The sequence below is a fragment of the Eubalaena glacialis genome, unplaced genomic scaffold (assembly GCF_028564815.1).
Source record: "Eubalaena glacialis isolate mEubGla1 unplaced genomic scaffold, mEubGla1.1.hap2.+ XY H_4, whole genome shotgun sequence".
NCBI classification, from domain to species: Eukaryota; Metazoa; Chordata; class Mammalia; order Artiodactyla; family Balaenidae; genus Eubalaena; species Eubalaena glacialis.
In genome coordinates this window covers 672,099-693,134 of record NW_026871158.1, presented here as the reverse complement: position 1 = coordinate 693,134, position 21,036 = coordinate 672,099, and the positions used below count along the sequence as shown (strand labels likewise).

Below are 21,036 nucleotides of genomic sequence, written 5' to 3'. Positions count from 1 at the left end.
AGTAATTTCTTTCCTTCTCTGATCCTGGCAGGGAAACTCAGCAACTCCCTCTGGTTCACTCATGGTCACCTGACCAGGACTGAGACAAACCTCCCAATTACAGAGATATTGGGTAGCCTTGTTTTTTAAAAAAATTTTTTTGCAGAAATTATATTTCACTGTAGGTGATTACAACATAGTGGGTATAATTCCCTGTGCTGTACATTATATTCTTGTTTCTTATCTATTTTAATAGTAGTTTAATAGCAGCTTGTATCCATTAATCCCATACCCCTAATTTGTCTCTTCCTCCTACTCTGTCACCTTTGGTAACCACCAATTTGTTTTCTATATCTGAGTCTGTTTCTATTTTGCAGATACAGCCATTGTGTTATTATTACTATCATTATTATTATTATTTTTGAATTACACGTGTAAGTGATATCCGATAGTATTTGTCTTTTTCTGTCTGACTTATTTCACTAAGCATGATATTCTCTAGGTCCATCCATATTGTTGCAAATCGCAGGATTTCATTCTTTTTCTATAACTGACTGATATCCCATTGTGTGTGTGTGTGTGTATATATATATACACAAATATCACATTTTCTTAATCCAGTTGTCTGTTGATGGACACGTAGGTTGCTTTCATATCTTGGCTATTGTAAATAATGCGGCTGTGAACATTGGGGTACGTGCATCTTTTCAAATTAGTGTTTTCATTCTTGTTCTGGATATATACAGGAGTGGAATTGCTGAATCATATATGGTAGCTCTATTTTTAGTTTATATAACAAACCTCCATACTGGTCTCCACAGTGATGCACCAGTTTCCATTCCCACCAACAGCGTACGAGAGTTCCATTTCTCCACATTCTCACCAACATTTTGTTGTTTCTAGACTTTCTGATCATGGCCATTCTGACAGGCATGAGGGGTTACCTCACTGTAGTTTTGATTTGCATTCCCTTCGTAATTAGTGGTGTTGAGCATCTTTTCAAGTGCCTGTTAGCCATCTGTGTGTCTTCTTTGGAAACATGTCTATTCAAGTCTTCTGCCCATGTTTTGTTTGGGTTGTTTGTTTGTTTACTTTTTGATATTGAGTTGTATGAGCTGTTTGTATATTTTGGACATTAACCCCTTGTTGGTCACATAATTTGTAAATATCTTCTCCCATTCCATAGGTTGTCTTTTTGTTTTGTGGATGGTTTCCTTTGATGTACAAAAGCTTTTGGGCATAATTGGGTCCCATTTGTTTATTTTTGCTTTTATTTCTTTTGCCTTAGGAGAGTGATCCAAAGAAATATTGCTACAGTTTATGTCAAAGAGTGTTTCACCTCTATTCTCTTCCAGGAGTTTTATGATTACTGGGCTTTCATGTAGGTCTTTAAACTATTTTGAGTTTGTTTTTGTGTACAGTGTGAGGAAATGTTCTGATCTCATTGATTTACATGCAGCTGTGCAGCTTTCCCAGCACCACTTGCTGAAGAGACTGTCTTTTCTCCATTGTTATTCTTGCCTCCTTTTTCATAGGTTAATTGACCATAGGTGTGTGGGTTTATTTCTGCTCTCTCTTTTCTCTTTCATTGATCTATGTGGGTGTTTTTGTGCTAATGTGTCATTTTGATTATTGTAACTGTGTAATGTAGTCTGAAATCAAGGAGTGTGATACCTCCAGCTTTGTTCCTTTTTCTCGATTGTTTTGGCAACTTGGGGTCTTCTGTGATTCCATATAAATTTTGTGATTATTTGTTTTAGCTTTCTGACAAATGTCCTGGGTATTTTGATAGTGATCACATTAAGTCTGTAGATTGCTTTGGGAAGTATGACCATTTTTATAACATTAATTCTTCTAATCTAAGAGTATGGGATGTCTTTTCATTTCCTTGAATCTTGTTCAGTTACATTCATCAATGTTTTATAGTTTTCAAAATATAGGTCTTTCACTTCCTTGGTTAAGTTTATTCCTAGGTTGTGTTTTTTGTTTGTTTTTAATGTAATTATAAATAGGATTTTAAAAAAACCTTTCTCTTTCTGGTATTTCATTATTAGTATATAGAAACTCAGTGGATTTCTAAATATTAATCTTATATCTTGCAGCCTTGCTGAATTCACTTAGTCTGATGCTTTTTTCATGGAGGCTTTAAGATTCTCTATATAGAGTATCGTGTCGTCCACAAATAATGAGTTTTACCTTTTCCCTTCCAATTTGGATTCCTTTTATTGCTTTTTCTTGTCTGATTGCTGTGGCTTGGACTTCAAATAGTTTCAGTGTTAAATAGAAGAAGTGAGAGTGGGTATCTGTCTTTTTTTCTCATTTTAGAAGAAAGGCTTTCAGCTTTTTACCATTGAGTGTTATGTTGGCTGTAGGGTTTGTTGTAAATGGACTTTATCATGTAGAGATGTGTCCCTTCTACAACCACTTTGATGACAGTTTTTTTATCATGAATTAATGTTGAATTTGACCATTGAAATGGTCATGTGGTTTCTGTCTTTAGCTTTTGTTCATATGGCGTATCACAGTAATTGATTTGCATATGTTGAACTATCCTAATGACACTGGAATGAATTCAACTTAATCATGGTGTATGATTCTTTTCATATAATGTTGAATTCAGTTTGCTCACATTTTGTTGAGGATTTTTGGGTCTATATTCATCAGTTATTGGCCTATAATCTTTTTTTTTTTTTTGGTAGTGTTTTGATTGGTTTTGTTATCAGGGTGATGGTGGCCTCATAGAATGATTTTGGAATCATTTTTTGGAATAATTTGTAGAGTAATAGCTTTTCTTTATGTTTGGTAGAATTCTCCTGTGAAGCTGTCTGTTCCTAGACTTCTGTGTTTTGGGAGTTTTAAAAAAATTATTGTTATTACAAATTCAATTTCACTGATAGTGATCAGTCTATTAAGATTGTCTGTTTCTCCTGACTCAATTTTGGCAGGTTGTATGCTCCTAGAAACTTGTCCAGTTCTTCTGTGTTGTCCAGTTTGTTGGCATATAACTGTTCATAGTATTCTCTTATGATTTTTTGTATCTCTGTGCTATGGTTGTTATTTCTCCTCTTTCATTTCTTATTTTGTTTACTTGGAACTCCTCTCTTTTTTTCCCTTGGTGAGCATGACTAAAGGTTTATCAATTTTGTTTATGTTTTGAAAAAAAGCAGCTCTTGCCTTATTGATCTTTTGCATTGCTTTTTTGATCTCTATTTTGTTTACTTCCTCGCTGATCTTTATGTTTTCCTCCCTGCTGCTGACTTTGAGCTTAGTTTGTCCTTGTTTTTGTAGTTTGTTTAGGTGGTAAGCTATGTTGTTTATTTGAGATTTTTCTTGTTTCTTGAGGAAGATTTATCTCTTCTTAGAACTGCTTTTGCTGCATCCCATAGATTTTGGAAAGTTGTGGTTTCATTTTCATTTATTTTGAGGTATTTTCTGATTTTCTTCTTGAATTCATCATTTAACCGTTGGTTTTTCAGTAAAATGTTGAGTCTCCATACGTGTGTTCATTTCTCCTTTTTCTTTCTGTAGTTGATTTCTAGTTTCATAGTGTTGAGGTTGGAAAACTGATTGGTACAATTTCTGTTCTCTTAAATTTGTTGAGGCTAGTTTTGTGACCTAGTATGTGATCTATCCTGGGGAATATTTCATGTATACTTGGAAAGAATGTGTATTCTGTTTTGTTTTGTTTTGTTTTTGCCTTCTCAATTTGCATTTTGTATAGTTAATTCTGGTATATAGAACCCAGTAATTTTACATGTTCGTTTTATGTTCTGCAACTTCGCAGAATTTGTTTATTGTCTCTTTTTGTGGGTTTTTAGTATGCTGCTGGATAGAATTTGCTAATATACTTTGGTTTTTGTAACTGATTAATGGTCAATGTGGAATTCATTAAATAATTTACACTCATCAATGAAAATATTACAGAAGCATTTAGTATAGATTAAAGCCAGTGTTCATGTTTGAAGTAGAGAAACTGAAACATTTGGATAGGAACATTTCTCAGGAAATGAGAACAGAAGATAAGTATTCTATTGTTCAAAATGAGTGACATCTCTTTTGCATAACATCATTAAATATGATTATTTGAGAAATGCTTGTTTAACAGTTTTATTTTAACTGTCAGTATATATTTTCACTGCAGTTAAATGTTGAATTTTGAGATTTTAATGGTTTTAATTATGAGTGTACTAATCTAGTTATGTTTTCTGGAAAAGCTTGTGAATTAGTTTTTCAATAGAATATTGGAGCAGATGTTAGCAATATTATCTAATCAAATATCTAATCAATTGGATTAGATAATATAAGTTTTTGTTAAGGATTAATTATAAGAATAATTACGATCATAGGATTAATTATAAGATTTAATTATCAGATTGATTCAGTAAACATACAAAATAGTCTTGAATTTGAAATTATCTTCATTGCTTTATTTTGTAGGATAACAAAGCCACTGACCTTTGCTGATTGTGTTGGGGATGAACTTCCTTTAGGATGGGAAACTGTATATGATAAACAAGTTGGCATTTATTACATGAACCACATAAAAAGTAAGTAGAGTGCCACATTTGATAATTATACTACTCTCCATTGGGTTTCAGGTAGGGATCCATTTCTCTCTCAGATTCACATTTCGTCACACTCCAGTTTTTGTTCAAGCTGCCCAGTGTTTCTGTCATTGTCATTACTACTGGGAACACCAAGTTCCCCTTAGTGTGCTTTCTGTCCTTTGATTTGTTGAGTGCAGGGGAGGCTGGGGGCACCTGTAGATGCACGGTGCCCAGAATGTGGGTGACAAAGCTCCTTCCGCACGGCTCCTCCTGTCCCGTTAGTGTGATCGACCCGGGCTTGTATCTTTAGGGCTGATTCCTGCATTGTCACTTGCCAGTTGGCCTTCGGAGTTCAGCATTTGGAACCCTGAATGGCGAGGTGTCCTGGCTCGGTCCTGGGGCAGGGGAGTTTCCGATCCATACCCTCAGCCTTCACGTGACTGCGACTCTTACCCAGGGATTGGGCAAGGATGTGAGTGCCGCCCTGGTCCTGCTGCCCTCCCCGGCAGTTATCCCAGTGGCAGGAGGGCTTCCAGGCAGGTCTACCGCCCACCAGATGGGTGTGGTGCTTAGTGAGGCTGCACCCAAGGGCCTCTGTCCCCCTGGCCCAGCTGGCCTGGTGCCCCTTGATTGCTTGCAGCTGGGGTGTCTGTCTGGGCCACCTTCCCTGAGCTGTGGGCTGGGCACACCTGCACTATGGTTTGGGCCTCTCCAGGTCCAGGTGGCAGTACTGAATGGCACAAGTGGCCACCTTACACAACCTTTCTGCAAATCCTGCGTACCTGCCTCTGTGGCCTGGGACCCACCTGTTCTGGCTCATCTTTGTAAACTCTGCTTGCTTATGCTTTGGACAAGTGACTCAGAATTACTTTGCGTCCGTCCAGGTGGAGATGCCTCTAGGAGGGAGGAGGAAAGAAAAGATGGGTGCTCAGGGGAGAGGTTGGAGCCTGATGGGCATAAGCCCTTACGGGAGCTGGTAGAGTGAGAGAGCCAGAGCGGAAAATGGGGAATTTATGGGAAGTCCACAAAGAATGCAGAAGGACACCATCTGGCATGGGAGAAGGGGAGCAAGCCAGTCACGGGGACAGCAGAGCCCACAGCAGCCTGGCTTGAAGAAGGCAGGGAGAGGAAGGTTGGACTGTGTCTTAATTTAACAGGGATGAGCTCCTTTGGGTTCACGTCCACCAACATTTACTTAGAGTGTGAAAAGTTGCCTGCTATTGTCTTCCCCTCCATGGAGCTATTGCATGTCTACAGAGCTTTCTTCTCGTCCCAAGTGTGGGTGTGTAGGTAGGATGTGATCCACACTCTGGGAGGTTTGTTATATAGACGCTTCCATAATGTACCTCCTGGTAGTTAATTAATTTTCTTATCAACGAGTCACCTAACTGCATGATTATTGGTCAATGTAAAGATTTTACTTTGAAGTCCCCTATGTTCTTACCCTTCCAATTTCAGAGCTTACCCAGATTGAGGATCCCAGAGAACAGTGGCAGCGGGAGCAGGAACGGATGCTGAAGGAGTATTTAATTGTAGCCCAGGAGGCCCTCAATGCCAAGAAAGAAATCTACCAGATTAAGCAGCAGCGTTTCGAGCTGGCCCAGGAGGAGTACCAGCAGCTGCACAAGATGTGCGAGGATGATGGCCGCTCGTACACCAACTGTGAGTTGACCGTCCCCCGCGGTTAACACGCGTGACTTCCAAAGCCGTCTCTCTGCTAGGCTTTCTGCAGACACTGAGCTTGAGTCGGGCAAGACAGCTTCCTAAATTTTCTAATCGCAAACTGTTAGGTAGTCATCCTTCCATGCTGGAATCCTGTGGCCATTCACTACCGCTACTTCAGCAAATGTTGATCAACTGCCCACCTTGTGCCCAGGCACTGCAACACAGGGGAGCCCAAGAAAGAAGAGGCTTCCGTGAGGGTGGGGAAGGGAGAAAATAAACAAGCACATTTCAGATAGTGACACGAAACAAACTTGTCAATGTTTTTTGTTTTTTTACTTTTTAAAAATTGAAGTATAGTGATTTACAATACTGTATTAGTTTTAGGTATGCAACACAGTGATTCAATAATTTTATAGATTATACTGATTTAAGTTACTACCAAATATATATACTGTGTCCTGTACAATATATCTGTGTGGCTTATTTACTTTATACATAGTAATTTGTGTCTCTTAATCTCCTACCCCTAGTTTGTCCCTCCCCACTTCCATCTCCCACTGGTAACCACTAGTTTGTTTTCTGTAGCTGTGAATTTGTTTCTGTTTTGTTATATTCAGTAGTTTGCTGTATTTTTTAGATTCCACATATAAGTAATAACATATGGTATTTTTCTTTCTTTCTCTGACTCATTTCACTAAGCATGATATTCTCTAGGTCCATCCATGTTGTTGCAAATTGCAGGATTTCATTCTTTTTTATAACTGAGTGATACACCATTGTGTATATATATACATATATCACATCTTAATCCAGTTGTCTGTTGATGGACACGTAGGTTGCTTCCATATCTTGGTTATTGTAAATAATGCAACTGTGAACATTGGGGTACATGCATCTTTTCAAATTAGTGTTTTCTTTCTTGTTCTGGGTATATACAGGAGTGGAATTACTGGGTCATATATGGTAGCTCTATTTTAATTTATATAACAAATCTCCATACTGGTCTCCACAGTGGGTGCACCAGTTTCCATTCCCACCAACAGCGTACGAGAGTTCCATTTCTCCACATTCTCACCAACATTTTGTTGTTTCTAGACTTTCTGATCATGGCCATTCTGACAGGTGTGAGGGGATACCTCACTGTAGTTTTGATTTGCATTCCCTTCATAATTAGTGATGTTGAGCATCTTTTCAAGTGCCTGTTAGCCATCTGTGTGTCTTCTTTGGAAAGATGTCTATTCAAGTCTTCTGCCCATGTTTTGTTTGGGTTGTTTGTTTGCTTTTTGATATTGAGTTGTATGAGCTGTTTGTATATTTTGGACATTAACCCCTTGTTGGTCACATAATTTGTAAATATCTTCTCCCATTCCACAGGTTGTCTTTTTGTTTTGTAGATGGTTTCCTTTGATGTACAAAAGCTTTTAAGCATAATTGGGTCCCATTTGTTTATTTTTGCTTTTATTTCTTTTGCCTTAGGAGAGTGATCCAAAGAAATATTGCTACAATTTATGTCAAAGAGTGTTTCACCTTTATTCTCTTCCAGGAGTTTTATGATTTCTGGGCTTTCATGTAGGTCTTTAAACTATTTTGAGTTTGTTTTTGTGTACAGTGTGAGGAAATGTTCTGATCTCATTGATTTACATGCAGCTGTGCAGCTTTCCCAGCACCACTTGCTGAAGAGACTGTCTTTTCTCCATTGTTATTCTTGCCTCCTTTTTCGTAGGTTAATTGACCATAGGTGTGTGGGTTTATTTCTGCTCTCTCTTTTCTCTTTCATTGATCTATGTGAGTGTTTTTGTGCTAATGTCGTGTCATTTTGATTATTGTAGCTTTGTAATGTAGTCTGAAATCAGGGAGTGTGATACCTCCAGCTTTGTTCTTTTTTCTCAGGATTGTTTTGGCAAATTGGGGTCTTTTGCGGTTCCATATAAATTTTGTGATTATTTGTTTTAGTTCTGTGACAAATGTCCTGATATTTTGATAGCGATAGCTTTAAATTGTAGATTGTTTTGAGCAGTATGGCCCTTTTAATAATATTAATTTTTCCAACCAAAGAGCATAGGTTATCTTTCCACTTCTTTGCATCATCTTTAATTCATCAGTATTTTATAGTTTTCAGAGTATAGGTCTTTCACCTCCTTGGTTAAGTTTATTCCTAGATATTTTATTTATTTTTTTGATCAAATTTTAAACAGGATTGTTTTCTTGCTTTCTTTTTTCGATATTTCATTGTTAGTGTATAGAAAAGCAACAGATTTCTAAATAGTAATCTTGTATCTTGCAAGTTTACTGAATTCATTTATTAGTTTTAATAGTTTTTTGGTGAAGACATTAGAGTTTTCCATATAGAGTATCTTGGCACCTGCAAATAATGACAGTTTTATGTCTTCCCTTCCAGTTTGGATGCTTTTAATTTTTTTTTCCTGTCTGATTGCTGTGTCCAGGTATTCAATACTAAGTTGAATAGAAGAGGGAAGAGTGGGCATCCTTGTTTTCTTTCTCATTCTAGAGGAAAGGCTTTCAGCTTTTCACCATTGAGTACTTATGTTGGCTGGCTTTGTTATAAATGGCCTTCATTATGTTGAGATAAGTTCCCTCTATACCAATTTTGATTAAAATTTTTATCATGAATGAATATTCAATTTTGTCAAATGCTTTTCCTGCATGTACCCTTTGGCTTTGTTGGGAGAGCTCGATCTGATGTGATCACTAGTCATGTCTTTCCTCAGGGTGTGCTGGCAGCTATCACCTTGGTAGGTGGTGGGACTGGAGATGGAGCGGCTAGAGCCAGAGCCAGTTTGAGCCAGGGCTTCTCCTCTGCTCAGTGGCTATTACTGCCCTATCAGAGGTGTGGTCAGGTCCCATGTTGCTGGAGCAGTGTAAGAGAAAGAGGAACTTTCTCCTGAAAGTAAGTGCCAGAAATGGCTGCCTCTGCCCCATTCAGATACCTCATTAAGGTCTGTGGTGCCTCCCCCTCCCATGGCCAAGTTCTGTCCTTGACTTGGCAGCCAACTGTGGAGCTGTGACATGCAGCAAGCCTGCTAGGGTGTTTGCTTGGATCAGTCTGGGGAATCAGTGCACGCAGGGGATCACGAGAAACCAGCCAGCCACCTGTGTCTTCTCAATCCATGCTGTAAATCCTGCCTGAGGGCAAGGCAGCACACAAACACTTCTCAGGTGTGGAGTGTCAGATTCTCCAGCCTTTCTGTCTGTCCCAGCAGTTCTTGCAGCCAGGCCTCATAGTGCCTGTCTCCTCCAAGTGGGACGAGTCTGTGGCTTGACCTGCTCACTCCTCAGGACGGGTCTTTGCCTTTGTAGCCTCCCTTTTCTTCTTAGTCCCCTCCCAGGGGCACAGGTCCCAACTCAGCACTCTTTCCCCTTCCTCTCTGATTATGTGGGAGTCTTTCTTGTAGTCTTGGTTCTGTAGGGGGTTCTCTTTTTTTTTTAACATGTTTATTGGAATATAATTGCTTTACAATGGTGTGTTAGTTTCTGCTGCATAACAAAGTGAATCAGCCATACATATACATGTATCCCCATGGCCCCTCCCTCTTGCGTTTCCCTCCACCCTCCCTATCCCACCTCTATAGGTGGTCACAAAGCACCAAGCTGATCTTCCCGTGCTATGTGGCTGCTTCCCACTAGCTACCTGTTGTACATTTGGTAGTGTATATATGTCCATGCCACTCTCTCACGTTGCCCCAGCTTACCCTTCCCCCTCCCCGTGTCCTCAAGTCCATTCTCTACATCTGCGTCTTTATTCCTGTCCTGCCCCTTGTTCTTCATAACCACTTTTTTTTTTTTAGACTACATATATATGTGTTAGCATATGGTATTTGTTTTTCTCTTTCTGACTTATTTCACTCTGTATGACAGGTTCTAGGTCCATCCACCTCACTACAAATAACTCAATTTCATTTCTTTTTATGGCTGAGTAATATTCCATTGTATATATGTGCCACATCTTCTTTAACCATTCATCTGTCAGTGGACATGTAGGTTGCTTCCATGTCCTGGTTATTGTAAATAGAGCTGCAGTGAACATTGTGGTACATGACCCTTTTTTTTTTTTAAAACATCTTTATTGGAGTATAATTGCTTTACACTGGTGTGTTAGTTTCTGCTTTATAACAAAGTGAATCAGTTATACATATACACATGTTCCCATATCTCTTCCCTCTTGCATCTCCCTCCCTCTCACCCACCCTATCCCACCCCTCTAGGTGGTCACAGAGCACCGAGCTGATCTCCCTGTGCTATGCAGCTTCTTCCCAGTAGCTATCTGTTTTACGTTTGGTAGTATATATATGTCCATGCCACTCTCTCACTTTGTCACAGCTTACCCTTCCCCCTCCCCGTGTCCTCAAGTCCATTCTCTAGTAGGTCTGTGTCTTTATTCCCATCTTACCACTAGGTTCTTCATGACCATTTTTTTCCCCCCTTAGATTCCATATATATGTGTTAGCATACTGTATTTGTTTTTCTCTTTCTGACTTATTTCACTCTGTATGACAGACTCTAACTCCATCCACCTCACTACAAATAACTCCATTTCGTTTCTTTTTATGGCTGAGTAATATTCCATTGTGTATATGTGCCAAATCTTCTTTATCCATTCATCCGATGATGGACACTTAGGTTGCTTCCATGTCCTGACTATTGTAAATAGAGCTGCAATGAACATTTTGGTACATGACTCTTTTTGAATTATGGTTTTCTCAGGGTATATGCCCAGTAGTGGGATTGCTGGGTCGTATGGTAGTTCTATTTTTAGTTTTTAAAGGAACCTCCATACTGTTCCCCATGGTGGCTACATCAGTTTACATACCCACAAACAGTGCAAGAGGGTTCCCTTTTCTCCACACCCTTTCCAGCATTTACTGTTTATAGATTTTTTGATGCTGGCCATTCTGACTGGTGTGAGGTGATACCTCATTGTAGTTTTGATTTGCATTTCTCTAATGATTAGTGATGTTGAGCATCCTTTCATGTGTTTGTTGGCAATCTGTATATCTTCTTTGGAGAAATGTCTGTGTAGGTCTTCTGCCCATTTTTGTATTGGGTGGTTTGTTTTTTTGATATTGAACTGTATGAGCTGCTTGTAAATTTTGGAGATTAATTCTTTGTCAGTTGCTTCATTTGCAAATATTTTTTCCCATTCTAAGGATTGTCTTTTCATCTTGTTTATGGTTTCCTTTGCTGTGCAAAAGCTTTTAAGTTTCATTAGGTCCCATTTGTTTATTTTTGTTTTTATTTCCATTTCTCTAGGAGGTGGGTCAAAAGGATCTTGCTGTGATTTATGTCACAGAGTGTTCTGCCTATGTTTTCCTCTAAGAGTTTTATAATGTCTGCCCTTACATTTAGGTCTTTAATACGTTTTGTGTTGATTTTTGAGTATGGTGTTAGGGAGTGTTCTGGTTTCATTCTTTTACTTGTAGCTGTCCAGTTTTCCCAGCACCACTTATTGAAGAGACTGTCTTTTCTCCATTGTATATTCTTGCCTCCTGTATCAAAAGTAAGGTGACCATTTGTGCGTGTGTTTATCTCTGGGCTTTCTATCTTGTTCCATTGATTTTTTTTTGTTTTTGTGCCAGTACCATACTATCTTGATTACCGTAGCTTTGTAGTATAGTCTGAAGTCAGGGAGCCTGATTCCTCCAGCTCCGTTTTTCTTTCTCAAGATTGCTTTGGCTATTTGGGTCTTCTATGTTGCCATACAAATTGTGCAATTTTTTTTCTAGTTCTGTGAAAAATGTCTTTGCTGGTTTTCTAGGGATTGAATTGAATCTGTAGATTGCTTTGAGTAGTATAGTCATTTTCACAATGTTGATTCTTCCAATCCAAGAACATGGTATATCTCTCCATTTGTATCATGTTTAATTTCTTTCATCAATGTCTTACAGTTTTCTGCATACAAGTCTTTTGTCTCCTTAGGTAGGTTTATTCCTAGGTATTTTATTCTTTTTGTTGCAGTGGTAAATGGGAGTGTTTCCTTAATTTCGGTTTCAGATTTTTCATCATTAGTGTATAGGGATACAAGAGAGTTCTGTGCATTAATTTTGTATCCTGCTACTTTAACAAATTCATTGATTAGCTCTAGTAGTTTTCTGGTAACATCTTTAGGATTCTCTGTGTACAGTATCATGTCATCTGGAAACAGTGACAGCTTTACTTCTTCTTTTCTGATTTGGATTCCTTTTATTTCTTTTTTTTTCTCTGATGGCTGTGGCTAAAACTTCCAAAACTATGTTGAATAATAGTTGTGAGAGTGGACAACCTTGTCTTGTTCCTGATCTTAGAGCAAATGGTTTCAATTTTTCACCATTGAGAACGATGTTGGATGTGGGTTTGTCATATACGGCCTTTATTACGTTGAGGTAAGTTCCCTCTATGCCTACTTTCTGGCGGGTTTTTATCTTAAATGGGTGTTGAATTTTGTTGAAAGCTTTTTCTCCATCTATTGAGATGACCATATGGATTTTCTCCTTCAGTTTGTTAATATGGTGTATCACTTTGATTGATTTGCAGATATTGAAAAATCCTTGCATTCCTGGGATAAACCCCACTTGATCATGGTGTATGATCCTTTTAATGTGCTGTTGGATTCTGTTTGCTATTATTTTGTTGAGGACTTTTGCATCTATGTTTATCAGTGAAATTGGCCTGTAGTTTTCTTTCTTTGTGACATCTTTGTTTGGTTTTGGTATCAGGATGATGGTGGCCTCATAGAATGAGTTTGGGAGTGTTCCTCACTCTGCTATATTTTGGAAGAGTTTCAGAAGGAAGAGTGTTAGCTCTTTTCTAAATGTTTGATAGAATTCGCCTGTGAAGCCATCTGGTCCTGGACTTTTTGTTTGTTGGAAGATTTTTAATCACAGTCTCAATTTCAGTGCTTGTGATGGGTCTGTTTATATTTTCTGTTTCTTCCTGGTTCAGTCTCAGAAGGTTGTGCTTTTCTAAGAATTTGTCCATTTCTTCCAGGTTGTCCATTTTATTGGCGTATAGTTTTCTCTGGTAGTCTCTCATGATCCTTTGTATTTCTGCAGTGTCAGTTGTTACTTCTCCTTTTTCATTTCAAATTCTGTTTTGAGTCTTCTCCCTTTTTTTCTTGATGAGTCTGGCTAATGGTTTTTCAATTTTGTTTATGTTCTCAAAGAACCAGCTTTTAATTTTATTGATCTTTGCTATCATTTCCTTCATTTCTTTTTCATTTATTTCTGATCTGATCTTTATGATTTCCTTCCTTCTGCTATCTTCGGGGATTTTTTTTGTTCTTTCTCTAATTGCTTTAGATGTAAGTTTAGGTTGTTTAATTGAGATGTTTCTTGTTTTTTGAGGTAGTATTGTATTGCTATAAACTTCCCTCTTAGATCTGCTTTTGCTGCATTGCGTAGGTTTTGGGTCGTCGTGTTTTCATTGTCATTTGTTTCTACGTATTTTTTGATTTCCTCTTTGATTTCTTCAGTGATCTCTTGTTTATTAAGTAGTGTATTGTTTAGCCTACATGTGTTTGTATTTTTTACAGAGTTTTTCCTGTAATTGATATCTAGTCTCATAGTGCTGTGGTCAGAAATGATACTTGATACGATTTCTATTGTCTTAGATTTACCAAGGCTTCGTTTGTGACCCAAGATATGATCTGTCCTGGAGAATGTTCCATGAGCACTTGAGAAGAAAGTTTATTCTGTTGTTTTTGTAGGGAATGTCCTATAAATATCAGTTAAGTCCATCTTGTTTAATGTATCATTTAAAGCTTTTGTTTCCTTATTTTCATTTTGGTTGATATGTCCATTGGTGAAAGGGGGGTGTTTAAGTCCCCTACTATGATTGTGTTACTGTTGATTTCCCCCTTTTATGGCTGTTAGCATTTGCTTTATGTATTGAGGTTCTCCTGTGTTGGGTGCATAAATATTTACAATCGTTATATCTTCTTGGATTGATCTCTTGATCATTGTGTAGTGTCCTTCTTTGTCTCATGTAATAGTCTTTATTTTAAAGTCTATTTTATCTGATAGGAGTATTCCTACTCTAACTTTCTTTTGATTTCCATTTGCATGGAATATCTTTTTCCATCCCCTCACTTTCAGTCTGTATATGTCCCCAAGTCTGAAATGGGTCTCTTGAATACAGTGTATATATGGGTCTTGTTTTTGTATCCAGTCATTGAGTCTTTGTCTTTTCATTGGAGCATTTAATGTATTTACATTTAAGGTAATTGTTGGCATGTATGCTGCTCTTACCCTTTTCTTAATTGTTTTGGGTTTGTTATTGTAGGTCTTTTCCTTCTCTTGTGTTTCCTGCTTAGAGAAGTTCCTTTAGCATTTGTTGTAAAGCTGGTTTGCTGGTGCTGAATTTGCTTAGATTTTGCTTCTCTGTAAAAGTTTTAAATTCTCTGTCATATCTGAATGAGATCCTTGCTAGGTAGAGTAATCTTGATTGTAGGTTTTTCCCTTTCATCACTTTAAATATATCCTGCCACTCCCTTCTAGCTTGCAGAGTTTCTGCTGAAAGATCATCTGTTAACCTTATGAGGATTCCCCTGTATATTATTTGTTGTTTTTCCCTTCTTGCTTTTAATATTTTTTCTTTGTATTTACTTTTTGATAGTTTGATTAATATTTGTCTTGGTGTGTTTCTCCTTGGATTTATCCTGTATGGGACTCTCTGTGCTTCCTGGACTTGATTAACTATTTCCTTTCTCATATTAGGAAAGTTTTCAACTATAATCTCTTCAAATATTTTCTCAGTCCCTTTTTTTTCTCTTCTTCTTCTGGGATCCCTATAATTCGAATGTTGGTGCTTTTAATGTTGTCCCAGAGGTCTCTGAGACTGTCCTCAGTTCTTTTCATCCTTTTTCCTTTATTCTGCTCTGCAGTAGTTACTTCCACTATTTTATCTTCCAGGTCACTTATCCGTTCTTCTGCCTCAGTTATTGTGCTATTGATCCCTTCTAGAGAATTTTAAATTTCATTTATTGTGTTGTTTGTTGTTGTTTGTTTGTTCTTTAGTTCTTCTAGGTCCTTGTTAAACATTTCTTGTATTTTCTCCATTCTATTTCCAAGATTTTGGATCATGTTTAGTGTCATTACTCTGAATTCTTTTTTAGGTAGACTGCCTATTTCCTCTTCATTTGTTTGGTCTGGTGGGTTTTTACTCTGCCTCTTCATCTGCTGTGTGTTCCTCTGTCTTCTCATTTTGCTTAACTTACTGTGTTTGAGTCCCAGGACTTTAACGTGGAGATTTTGTATGAATGATTTCTTTCAGTTGCATTGTTTGAGGTATTCATTTTGTTTGTGATCTTAATAAATGGAAAGAAAGAGGCAAAACAAAAGGAATAGGAGTTAGCCTAAGGAAGATTTGTATTCTTTAAATACTTAATCCATTGTCTTTGTGTATCTATGATTCTTAGTAAATGAAAATTTGAGGTAATTTTGGCAACTATTTTAGCTGTAACAGAAATTTATTTCCAGTGGATTCAGTTGTTTGGAATTCTGAGTGATAGTGAGCTAAATAAGTTTTGCAGAGAAAAGTTTTTTTGGTTTTGTTTGTTTGTTTGTTTTTTAAATAGGAGGTTCTGACCTGTTCAAATTATTTGGAGTTGTTGTATGTGGAGCTATTAAACAATCTTGGTGTTTAAGCCACTTCATGGCATGGAGCTGATGACTGAAGAATGATGCACAACCTAAAAGTTGGGAGTTGTTTTTTTTGGGGCTCTTACTGAAGACTCAAGCCCGTGAGGCAGTGTCTCAGATAGCTCTGAGGGACTGATCCAAAGAGGTAAGGGGGGGGCCAGCATATAAAAGAGTTTTGCAACAGAAAAACAGGTAAAAGATTACTGTTTATAAAAGAAAGCAGATATGTCACATTAAGGAATTTAGTGCTTTCCTATTTATGGGAAGATGCAAGAGTCTGGGCTCACTGAAATCATTGCTTTGATATGCACTTCAGCTATCTGGAGCCAGTATCCTGTGTTTTTTCATCCTGAGTCTCCACAGGGTGTACCATTGGAGGTGCCTGCTTTGCTTACTGATATAGTAGATGACATTCTTCCTCTAGAAACCACACTCTCCAATATGAGGTCAGGAAATGATTTTGAACTAGTTTCTAGATGTTGCCACCTAAGTTACCTGAATGATAGCCTTCAGTACCCAGATCAAAGGAATAAAAGAATGGATGGTGACCCTGCAGATGGGTCTTATAAGCAGGAGAAACTAATGAAAATGACCTGGATGCAGATTACACCAGTGTGGGGTGACTCTCAGATGAAGAAAGAGGAGTCTCCACAATGCAGAAAGGGACAGGAACCAAGTCACTGTAGCTTCAAGGCCTAAGAGAAAGGAGTCAGAAGCATCAAGAAAAAGGGATGCAGAGAGGTGGACGGGGTGATAGAAATTAGAAACGGACACTAAAGTGGTCTAGTTGTCGAGACACTGGAAAAGGCTTGCAGCACTCTGTGCTGCCAGAAAGTGGCTGACTGTGTAAAAGTTCTGTGTGTCTTATTCACCCCTAGATATGGGTTATTCTTGGTAATGATGCTGTGCCTATAAAAGGACTTTAAATCATGTGCACTGCAGTGTTTAAGAAAGCAGTAAGCCATGTATTGTATTTTAGCTATTACATATCTGTGAAATCCAACTCAGGATAAAAGTGTGGGCTCTTCAGTTTGTGTGGGGAAAAAACCTTGGAGGACTTGCATTTTCTCAGGTCTGCCATATACTGACAGATTACTGTAAAGCTACCTTTAAAAAACTTTATTTTTTACAGTTTTACCGTTAGAGCAAAATTCAGCAGAAAGTACAGAAAGTTCCCATACCCCACTGCTCCTACACATACACAACCTCCCCCATCACTTACCAGAGGGCACATTTGTTACAACTGATGAACATATATTGACATATCATCATTACCCAGCGTTCATGGTTTATAATAGGTTCCCTCTTGGTGCTGTACATTCTGTGAGTTTGGACCTACATATACTGACATGTACGTATCATTATAGTATCTTTTAGAGTATTTTCACTTCTCTAAAAATCTTCTGGTTTCTACCTATTAATTCCCCCCCTCCCCCTTACAACCTCTGGCAATGACTGATTCTTTTGCTGTAGAATCCAGTTTTTGCCTTTTCCAGATTGTCGTATACTTGGAATCATATAACATGCAGACTTTTCAGATGGGCTTTTGCCACTTGTATATTTTTTCACATGTATATTTTAGGTTTCTTCATATCTTATTATGGCTTCCTGACTTTTTTTTTCTTTTCTCTTTTATAGTGCTGAATAATACTGTATGGTCTGGATGTGATAAAGTTTATTTACCATTCACCTGTTGAAGGGCATCTAGGTTGCTTCCAGGTTTTGGCAGTTTTGAGTTATGAACCTTCTGCAGTGTGCAAGTTTTTATGTAGATGTAAATTTTCAGTTCGTTTGAGTAAACACGAAGGAGTGTGACTGCTGGATCACATGGTAAGAGTATGTTTAGTTTTGTGAGAAACTGCCAAAGTGGCTGTAGCATCTTGCATTCCTTCCAACAGTGAATGGGAGTTCCTGTTGCTCCACATCCTCACCAGCATTTGGTGCTGTACGTGTTCTCATTTTGGCTATTCTAATAGGTGTGTGGTGGAATCTCACTGTTGTTTTAATTTTCATTTCCCTGGTGACATATGATTTAGAGCATCTTTCTTTCATATGCTTTGCTGTCTGTTTATCTTCTTCAGTGAGGTGTCCGTTAAGGTCTCTGGCCCATTTAATTGAGTTGTTTGTTCTCTCATTGTTGAGTTTTAAGTACTCTTTCTATATTTTGGATAACAGTTCTGTATCAGATGTGTCTTTTGCAAATGTTTCCTCCCAGTCTGTGATTTGTTGTCTCACATCTGTTGACATTGTCTTTCACTGAGCAGAAGTTTTAATTTTAATGAAGTTGAGCTTACCCATTATTTCTTTCATGGATCATGCCTTTGGTATTGTTCCTCAAATGACATTTCCAAACCAAGGTTCTCTTAGTTTTCTCCTATGTAATCTAAGAGTTTTATAGTTTTGCCTTTTATATTTAGGTCTTGAGTTAAATTTTGTGAAGGGTGTGAAGTCTGTCTAGATGATTTTTTTTTTTTTGCATGTGCATGTCCACTTGTTCCAGCACCATTTATTGAAAAGACTGTCTTTGCTATCCTATTATTTTGCCACTACCGTACTTTCTCGATTACTGTAGCTTTATATTGTCTTGAGGTCTGATAGTGTCAGTTCTCCAGCTTTGTTCTTCTTTAGTATTGTATTGGCTGTTCTGGGCCTATTGTCCTTTTAGAATCAATTTGTTGATGTCCAAAAAATAAGTTGCTAGAATTTTGATTGGGATTGTTTTGAATCTATAAAGCATGCTGGAAAGAAGTGACATCTTGACAGTATTGAATCTTTCCCATCCATGAACATGGAATGTCTCTTCATTTATTTAGTTCTTTGTTTCAGTTCAACAGAGATTTGTAATTTTCTTTGTATAGCTCTTGTACAAGTTTTGTTAGACTTATAACTAAGTATTTCACTTTTGGGGGTGCCATGTGAATGGTATTGTGTTTTAAATTTCAGATCTACTTGTTTATTGATGGTATTTAGGAAAGCAATTGACTTTTATATAATAACCTTATATCCTACAATCTTGCTATAATCATTTATTAGTCACTGGAAGTTTGTTTTTTTTTTTGGTCATTTCTTTCAGATTTTTCATATAAAGGGTCATGTCATCTGCAAACAAATCCTTAAGTAAAAATCAACCATTATAAAAATTTGAGGCTGTGAAATGTTAGTTCTTTATTTGTCAGTGGTAATGTTAATTTGTATGTGTGATGCTAAGAGGTAATTAATAAGGTGAATATGAAGGTCTTGTCTGTATGCATTTATTTATTTTAATGGCTCTATTGTAAAATAAAATATTTTCTTTCTATTTAGCCTTTTCTGGATATTCAACAAATACTAAGTACAACCCACTCCAAATAAAAGCAGAAATAACAAGTCATCGGGATAGGGTGAGTAAAAATGAGTGTTTTTACACTAGAAGCAGCATGTGTATTTTTTATATACTGATAACATCACTTATTATGATTTACTTAATTCCTTTGATAGGAAGAGAAAAGTTTCATTTTAAAGCCTCAGCCCATCTAACACAAAATTGCTTGTATCCCTCTGTGTATTTCATAGGGCTAGATTCATCCGACATTTGGAAAGATTTGGTGATGTCAGGGCCCGACCTCACAGGGCTGCTTCCCTGTATTAGTGGGATGCCAGCTCTGTCCCTTGGCAGCTTTAGCATCTGCTGTTCTTCCCTGGTCTCTGTATTCCCAGAGAAATCTTGCCTGCGATGGTGTTTGACCAGAAGGTGCTGGTGCTCCTTGCCAGTGGTGCCGGGTTCTTTGTGTGCCACCGTGTTCCATTCCTTCATCCTCTTGTCTTTGGTGTCTGGGAGGGGGGACAGGAGACATCTTGGAGACCAAGCCTCCCATCCTAGTGTCTCAGTGCCTAAACCAGAGTGTCTCTTTTAGTGCTGTGGTTCTCACATCCTAGTGCACCAACAAAAAACACCTGGGGCATCAGTTCAAAGTGTGAGCCCCATCCCCATTTCCATAGAAACTGTCTCATTACCATGCTGGCTGCCCCTGGAAGAGGCAGGGCTCCCTGCCAGCGAACGGCCCACAATTAAGTGTCCCCTGCCCGCCCGGCTGCCAGAGATGGCTCCCAACCCCAGCCAGCGCGGTTCAGAAGGGCTGTCAGTATGCCTGCTTTCTGGAGCAATCAGACATCTGCGTGGGGATTTTTCTCGGCGTCTTAGAAACATGAGCTCCATCCTGTGACCAGGTGCTGCGCCTGTTACGAGATCCCAGACGTCGGCCTTCCTGCGATTCTCACTGGATGCTGTGTGAGCAGGCCTGCCAGGTGCCCAGAAGATGCTGAACAAAAGACATGGGAACCATTAGGTTTAAAATCACTTCCTGGGCTGTGCCCTTTGTCCCCTTGCTCGGAAGGCACTTTGTCACCAGGCTCCAGGGCCGGCAGGCTTCTCCAGAGGTGGGTGGAGGGGTCTCTCTCCTCCACGAGGGGCTCGGAGGGGCTGCCCTGGGTCTGCAAGCCCTCCCTGTCCCGTGCAGTCACCGTGTCCTCGATTCGTCCCCACACGTGTGTCACTGCGTATGGAAGAGGGGGAGCGAGTGTGGGGGACCTTCCCAGGGGGACCTGGGGAAGACGCGGGGTTTCTTCTGAAGGAGCCAGAGGTGGAGTTTTAACAAGGCCTGGAGTGCGTCCTAGCACCTGTTTTAAATAAGTGCTGCAGGCGACTGACTTTCAGGTAGTGGGAAGCCATGCTTTGAGCAACAGTGTTTCCTAGGTGGGATCTGTGGGTAGTAAGTGGAAGAGAGGATGAAAAACGTATGACAAAGTTTGCTCATTGCAATGTGTAAATCAATACCTTGAAAAAGAAAATCGTTGCCGATTCCAGGGCTCCACATGGGTAGAAAGCTGTTCGTGACCCGGGCCTTTTGTGTCTAAGCGAGCCGGCCCCTCTGCCAAGGCTGTTTGATGTGCCAGGGATGGGAGGTCATGGAGAGACTGGGTGACCCCGTGAATTGCAAGCTAGTCAGAAACTTAGATGACAGGGCTAACAACTGTAGAAATCATTTTTCACACCTTCTTTTTGTGGAAAAGAAAATGTAATTTGTCTTTAGCTTTCCAGATTAAAACGAGAGCTGACCCAGATGAAGCAAGAACTGCAGTACAAAGAAAAGGGGGTAGAGACCCTGCAAGAGTGAGTGGCCTGCAGTGACAGAGGGAGAGTTTCCCTGTGATTTCCTGTTGCGCTGACCTGTTTG

At 38.8% G+C, this 21,036-nt stretch overlaps 1 protein-coding gene across 1 annotated transcript in view; it reads left to right on the top strand.

Annotated features, from left to right (window-relative positions):
- LOC133083034 (protein WWC3-like) overlaps positions 1 to 21,036 on the top strand; it is a 172,852-nt gene that overhangs the window by 42,150 nt on the left and 109,666 nt on the right. The window contains exons 2-5 of the mRNA XM_061179696.1: positions 4,417 to 4,526; positions 5,985 to 6,188; positions 19,127 to 19,203; positions 20,893 to 20,972. Coding sequence (XP_061035679.1) covers positions 4,417 to 4,526; positions 5,985 to 6,188; positions 19,127 to 19,203; positions 20,893 to 20,972 — 471 coding nt within the window. The remainder of the gene's footprint in view (positions 1 to 4,416; positions 4,527 to 5,984; positions 6,189 to 19,126; positions 19,204 to 20,892; positions 20,973 to 21,036) is intronic.